The sequence below is a fragment of the Sinocyclocheilus grahami genome, unplaced genomic scaffold (genome assembly GCF_001515645.1).
Source record: "Sinocyclocheilus grahami isolate Dianchi unplaced genomic scaffold, SAMN03320097.WGS_v1.1 scaffold330.1, whole genome shotgun sequence".
In the NCBI taxonomy this organism is placed as follows: Eukaryota; Metazoa; Chordata; class Actinopteri; order Cypriniformes; family Cyprinidae; genus Sinocyclocheilus; species Sinocyclocheilus grahami.
In genome coordinates, this window is record NW_015505509.1 from 59,707 (window position 1) to 67,108 (window position 7,402).

Genomic DNA, 7,402 nt, shown 5'->3' on the forward strand with positions numbered 1-7,402 from the left:
TGTGTGTTTATTTTTACATGCTCGCTCTCTCTCTCTCTCTCTCTCTCTCTCTCTCTCTCTCTCTCTCTCTCTCTCTCTCTCACACACACACACACACACACACACACAACCCTTAATGCATGTGAGCACAATAATAAGTTCCCAGCTGAGAACCCTTCCTCTCGTATGTACGGATGGATATTAAACTCAAGGATCGGAGCACTAAGTAGGCCAGTAGAGTGTTAGGGCAGGCTGACCAGAAAACTTGACACTCAGTCTTGGTGTGCAGGGGATGAACAAAACGGTCACACTTTCAAAGAGTGCTAATAGTGCTGTGAGCCTGTGGCCGCTGGGCTCAGTATGTGTCCTCGACATCACGGAAAGGACAAAAGCACCTTCCTCCGACGGGCATCAGTTTCACGGATTAGCTCTTGTGCTTAAGCAGAGTTGTCTGAAGTCAGAGAGAGGGCTGGTCTCTTTCTTTGTCTTCCGCACTTTGTTTCACCAGTGAAAAGGAACAATAGCGTCTTAATGCCTAATTAAGCCGATAATTGAGAAAACCAGACCATTCACAAGACATTTTAAGAGACAGCAGGCTGACCCACAAACACACATCTTAGTAAGTATTGGAATCATATGGAATTTGGTTCTGATTCCATTTTGATTCTCTTTGTACTTCTGAGGAAGCAATAGAAACAGAAGGATGTGTGGTCAATTTATTATTTCTTGGCAGCCAAGACTTTCTCTCTTTCATCATGTTCAATTCAGACAGTAAGCTCACAATTCAGCTAAAATAAATTCCTAACATGGATAATAAAGCCTACGATTACATCTCCACAAGCACTAAAACCTACAGGGATTACAATTAAAAAACCCTTCTCAAATTCTCTATGGTGATGTCAGCCAAGACAGACACATGTGTCCTCATTAAGACAGGAAGCTCAGGCTATATGGGGCATCCTCCTAATGAAGCATAATTGGACTGCTTCCACTATTTAACATGGCACTATATGATGGTATGGGGACAGGGGAGTCTCTTTCTCTAGATAACAATGTCAAAGCAAGACTGTCTCATCCTGAATCTATGCTTCAGTCTGTTACACTGATTCTTGTATTTGTCATTTTCAGCTCAAAAATCAAAAGCTTCCCTTAATGTTTTACCACCTTTAAATTCTTTGTTCTATATATAAAAAAAACCCAGCACGATAACATTTGTCATGTTTTTGAGGAAGAGAAGACAGATGGGAGAAGACGTGATGCTCTCTTTGTCTCTCATTAATGTAAAGGACTGTGCGAGACAAGGGAGTCTCTGTTCGTCTCTCAGACTAAACATGACAGCTCTTCTCTTTGCCTCACTGAAAAGTACATCCCTCGCTGGATCCTTTCTCACAGTTCTCACAAAAACCAACAGCTACAGTAAACCAGAGATACAAAGCCAACATATATAAATCCACCACACATTGGCCTCAATTATCTCCCTATTATTGTTGTGAATTTCCAAAATATATGAAACTGCATTGGATTTTCCCAAGCTGCTGGTGTGCAGAGCTGCCATGGGACGTCGTGAAAGGCTGGTGTTTTCATTAGTGTTTGCTTTAGGGCAAAATTCACAATTAACAGTTCGAGATGAAGATCCGGACCGGCACTGGTTCCATCTAAATCACAAATCATTTCTGACAAATCTATAAATATGAGTGTTCAAAAGTTTGAGGTTGGTAAGATTTCATTAAGTTTCTCAAAGAGTTCCCTTATGCTCACCAAGTATGTATGTATGTATGTGGCTGCATGTATTTAACACAGTAAACAATATTATTAATATTTGTGAAGTATTATGACAGTTTAAAATCACTGTTTTCTAAATGTAATTTATTTCTGTGATGTAAAGATTAATTTTCAGCAGCGTTTACACTAGTCTTCAGTGTCACATTAACCTTTCATAAATCATTCTAATATGCTGATTTGCTGCTCAAGAAACTTTTCTTATTATTACCAATGTTGAAATGTTTTTTTCAAGATTCGTTGATGAACAGAAAGCTCAAAAGTACAACATTTATTTGGAATAGAAATCTTTTTAACATTATAAATGTCTTTACTGTCATTTTAATGCATGCTTGATAAATGAAAGCCTTAATATCATTCAAAAATACGCAAAAAATTGTAATCACATTTTTCTCCATATGGGACTAAGATACATAATGCATATAGGCAACATAGTAGCTGATAAGGTGCGCTTATACAATTTCAGTGCCATGCGACTGAAGAAATGTGTCAGCTGTGATTTAGTGTGTGAAATGTGTGAGTGATTTAGTGACTAACTGTAGGTTGTTTTACGGTTGCCAAGCAACAGCACAACCTGTAATACAGAATTCTACTGATGTGCGGTCACAGGTGTGCAGCAGCTTCGAGTGTGGCTCATCCAATCAGAATTCATAATGTTTATTTTGTGATTTTTAGATTGTTCAGACCTTTTCTGCAAAGGAAATTTAGGCACTGAACCTCTTGGTGTTTTAATTGAATGTCTTGCTTTAGGGAATCCCATCCAGATAATTTATTCATTCAGGATTTTTAGGTCTTGTTGCTCCAGGAGATGTGGGGACTGAGGGCGATCCCTTCCCCCTTTCCGGTCTCCTGTTACACAATAACACAACACCCCGGAGCGAACTCCCCCAACAGACACAATCCTAGAAATCCACTACCGTGCTGCCTGTACGCATTTCTAGATTCGCTGCAGAGAGTTATTATTTTCTTCTCAGTGCGAAACACTGAAAGACATTTCAGGCTTATGATAGAAACCGCTGCTGCTTTCTGAGATACTCTGATGCATGTTTACAGCCGTCTCCCAAGAGCAATCACATCAGATGCGAAGGTGTAAACTACATATTGTGAAACACCTAATAAAGGGAAACACACGCACATACTACTCTTCAACAGTAGCAGAGCAGGAAAAAAACTGATGTTTCATTTAGAGCATTATATTATGAGGCTTCACTCAGTGCAGATCAAATTATAGCAGCAGTAAATACGCTCGATTCAGTTCTTTGTCTTGAAGCATGCTAATATTCTTCTGGCCTGAAGGTTTTCTAACTTGGAAGTCTATGAATGCACACTCTCCCATAGATCTTTAAGTGGGCTCTTGAGTCTTTGCATGCAGGAATAGGTGAACATCTGGTATTGATTGTGGAGTCTTTGCATGGGGTCCGGCTATTGATCAGCTCTAATTCTGCTCACGGATCAAGTAAAGGAATCTAGCATTAGCTGTGAGGACTTCAAATGTCAGCGAGACGGCTGGGGGTCATTGAATAAATTGCATTCCACCTTTATACAGACGCATTCTTCTGAAATTGAAAGCTAATACATGTCTATACCTGGAAGGTGAGAGAGTGAATGAAAAAAACACTGGTTTATGAATCACCTATTTTAATTATTTGTTTACCATCAGACATCTGATTAATATTACTCTCTACATAGAGGATATCTAAATTTACTTCAGCTTAAAGTAATAAGAGTTACCATAAATGTGCACTTTTCATAAATGTAACTAAAACACACTAAATATCAACACAATACAATTAAATTAACTGCATTTATTAATGCTTTATACCAAGGGTCTCTAAGACCCTAAATATTAGTAACATAACACATTAAAGGGAGAATGAGCTTGTTATTATTATATAATTACGTATATTAAGTATATTATTATATACTTCTCATTAGATATTTTAAAGAATGCTGATGACCATCCCTTCAAACATCTTGTGTACTTAATGGAAGAAATAAATTCAGGTTTGGAACGACATGAGGGTGAACAAGTGATGACAGAATTTTAATTTTTGAGCGAACTCTTCCTTTTACTAACATTAACTAACTATATAAGCAATTTATTTTACAGCATTTTTAACCTGTTACTGTTACTTAATACAAACATTCGTGTTCATGTTAGTTCAAAGTGCATAACAAATGTAAAAATTAAAAAAATGTATTAGTATTGTTTACTGTACTTACTTACATTGGTAGTTAATCAATGATAATGAACTAAACCTTATTGTAAAGTGTAACAAATTAACATTAGCTATTAAGGCCTTGAAGTCTTAGAGGCCCCAAACAGAACATAAGGATTCAGTGCCCTCTTATTACGTTTTCCAATTATCAATAAAAATGTGCTTTCCTAGGTGCCACAGCACTTCTTATTTAATCAACCTCTGCCCCAGAACAATCCTGCCCTCTTTTTTCTGTGTACTCAACCCCCTCTGGTACGGCCCGGCAGGTGCTGACGGGGATGGTTGCTCTAAGGATTGAGCCCACACAGAGGGGGAGCAGCTGAGAGTAAGTTTCCTCAGGCGTCTCCGGACACACATTCAGTTCCTGGCACAAGAGGCCATTCAGCATTACACAGAGTCTGGGCCTTCACAACACTCCTCTCACAGCTCGCTGCGCAAGGGCTGCCCATTCACTACGCAACAGATCAGGACGGGAGCACAGAGTGATACAAGAGACCTTATTATTATACAAGAGACATTATTACTTGATTATCCTGGACAAACTGCTGGCGCGTTTAAATATGACCGAGCTTCATAATGGGTCAGTGAATAACACATTCCTTATCTAGAAGAGAGTGAGGAAAAAAGTGCAAGAACATCATTGACTAATGAGCATGTTGCATTTTCCACCTGAGAGAACACCATGAAATTCATAGAGGGACTGATTTGTCTCTTCATGCTATTAAAAATCCCACAGCACACCTCCAGCTCTGAAAGAATCCGTGAGTGGAGTATAATTAAACTGTTGGGAAACTTCCGCATTAGTATTTGGAACTGCATCCTTATATATTTAATAAGGCCATTTCGCAATTGTTTTCATTTCATCTGATTGGTTTTCCTCAAGACTAGAGAGAAGCTTAAAGTGCTGATGGATGATTGGTCTGACTTGACACACATTGAACGCATGAAAGGAGGATGAGGTGGGAGGGTTTATGCATAGCTCAAAATTCACATCAAGAAAAGAAATATTGGTAGCTTGGGGGAGACTAATTCATAGATTTAAAGTGCATTTCTTTGATGTGCTCTCAGTAGTATTACAGAACAAAGAATATTTAAAACATGCTACAGAACTGAAAGACATCTTCACACTGATTTTCATACTCAAGTGTCTAGTTTGCGTCATATTTTGAAAAAAAAAAAAATATATTCTCTTTCCACATTCTTTGATGCTTATGTGAGAAAAAGAAACTGAGAAAAAGTCTAGAAAGATAAAGATAGAGCAGTGTTTCCCAACCTTTTTTCTCTCCCATGAGTAAGGCTCAAGAATCCCCCCATCACTAAACAAGAAATGTGTTCGTCTTAAATTATATTATAATGGGCCATTCAGCATTATCATTATTTGAAGCGGCCGCTATTACATTAATTAATAATATAATCAATAACAGAAGTATTGGAAACGATACTGGAAGCATTTCTAGATGCAAATATGAAAAAAAAGACCTAACAGTGAATTTATTTATGAATAAAAGTCCAAATTCTGTTTTATATCTTTAGCAAAGCAAAAATCAAAATTTTCCCAATACCCCTTGTTGGAAATCAATGACACGGAGAATAAAAAAAAAAGACTTCACATCCTCTGTCTGTAACCTCACTATATTGTTGCTGTTAGACATCTACATGAGCCTAAAGAGCTTGAAAGTCATTGATTAATCAATTCATTGGCTATTAACGCTTGTTTTCTTCCACTGCGCTTTGATCCTGTGTTCTGTACAAAGGAAGCTGCCACACGTTGCGCGCTTTGAGAGTAGAAACAAAAATATCTTACAAGCTACTAAATCATAAAATGACCTGTGATTCAAAATAACTGACCGACATCCCCCAAAACGTTACACAAAAACCGTTATTAATTCAAATGATCAGCATTATGAACACAATAGAACGGCTTCGTGATGTATCAGCAACGAAGCGTGCGCGTCCATTATGACGCATAATTGAGATTAATTGCACGCACGGTAGTGAAACGAAATTAAGAAAAAATGTCGTGCAAAAACGTGTACTGCCACACGTTGCGCGCTTTGAGAGTAGAAACAAAAATATCTTACAAGCTACTAAATCATAAAATGACCTGTGATTCAAAATAACTGACCGACATCCCCCAAAATGTTACACAAAAACCGTTATTAATTCAAATGATCAGCATTATGAACACAATAGAACGGCTTCGTGATGTATCAGCAACGAAGCGTGCGCGTCCATTATGACGCATAATTGAGATTAATTGCACGCACGGTAGTGAAACGAAATTAAGAAAAAATGTCGTGCAAAAACGTGTTTAACTTGATAATTAGGTTACTGGCCAACGACGTATTCCAGGCGTAAAGCGCATTCAGCGTAACACGCATTTATGCGTCTGAACCCCGCACTTTCTGCACTTGTGAACCACATATCACTAATACGTTCAAAAAACGCCACATTTGATGTCAAATATATTAGTCTTTAATACAAATAAGATCGATTTTTATCTCCGCGAGGCACGCGCAACAGGAAGAAAAAACTTTCCCATCCAGACTTCTTCATTTGATCATTCTGAGCAACAGATAGACGCGAACAGCAGCTGCAGTGCGTTGACATTCACCACACACATTTATCTCTACACTGTAAAAACAGGTTGTACTCACAAGCATATGTCATGGAGAAGCTATTCCCCATTTTGACCATATCCACTTGAGGTACCAGTTTAGGGATATCCTGGTGATGCGAGAGCGCAAACCGAAACACTTCATATTCGTGTGATTCGGTTGGGAATAACCCTCCTGTGGGGGAAGAAAAATCCCACAATACATTAAAACAACCTAGGCAGGTTTCTGGTAACACAAGTGAAATGACTAAGTCCATAATTATGACTCTTTTCCTATTTTTTTATTCAAAACGCATCACTCTACACTCCATCCTTCACTTTTGTCATTCACTCACCTATGTTGATATTACTTGGGAAACTGGAACCGAGGCACAATCCCAGAAAACTGGTGCAGAGCAGTGTGAGGCTTCGCTGCATATTTCCTTTTGCATTAGCGAAGAAAAAGAAAGCCAAATCCCAAGCATGGGTATGCGCGTGGTGTAGAATATCTCTTCTGGATGCTCTCACTCTATCCGCACATCAGCGAGTGAGCAGCGTGGATTACAGGTGCACCTCTTTGCGCGTGCTGTCCTCGCTCGCGCTCGCGCTGAGTCCTTGTGTGTTGCGCTCCCAGCCGTTCCTTCAGCACAAGCAGCACTTCCTCTGAGAGCCGCGGGCGCGCAAGAGAGAGAGTGAGTGAGGGATTCTGATAACCGTATTCCACTCCAGCGCAACACCGTCTGTGGACTTTCATTTTACGTTCACAATTACTCTGTATGACTGAATTACACAGCGGTCTTTCGATGGCGAATAACGCATAAACAAACAT

General features: G+C 39.0%; 1 protein-coding gene across 1 annotated transcript in view; it reads right to left on the minus strand.

The window, feature by feature from the left end:
* LOC107602566 (glutamate receptor 1-like) overlaps positions 1–7,164 on the minus strand; it is a 41,543-nt gene extending 34,379 nt beyond the window's left edge. The window contains exons 1-2 of the mRNA XM_016295094.1: positions 6,930–7,164; positions 6,635–6,769 (exon numbers count right to left, since the gene is read on the minus strand). Of these exons, the coding sequence (XP_016150580.1) occupies positions 6,635–6,769; positions 6,930–7,011 (217 nt within the window). The 5' untranslated portion in view covers positions 7,012–7,164. The remainder of the gene's footprint in view (positions 1–6,634; positions 6,770–6,929) is intronic.
* Positions 7,165–7,402: the final 238 nt, after the last annotated feature.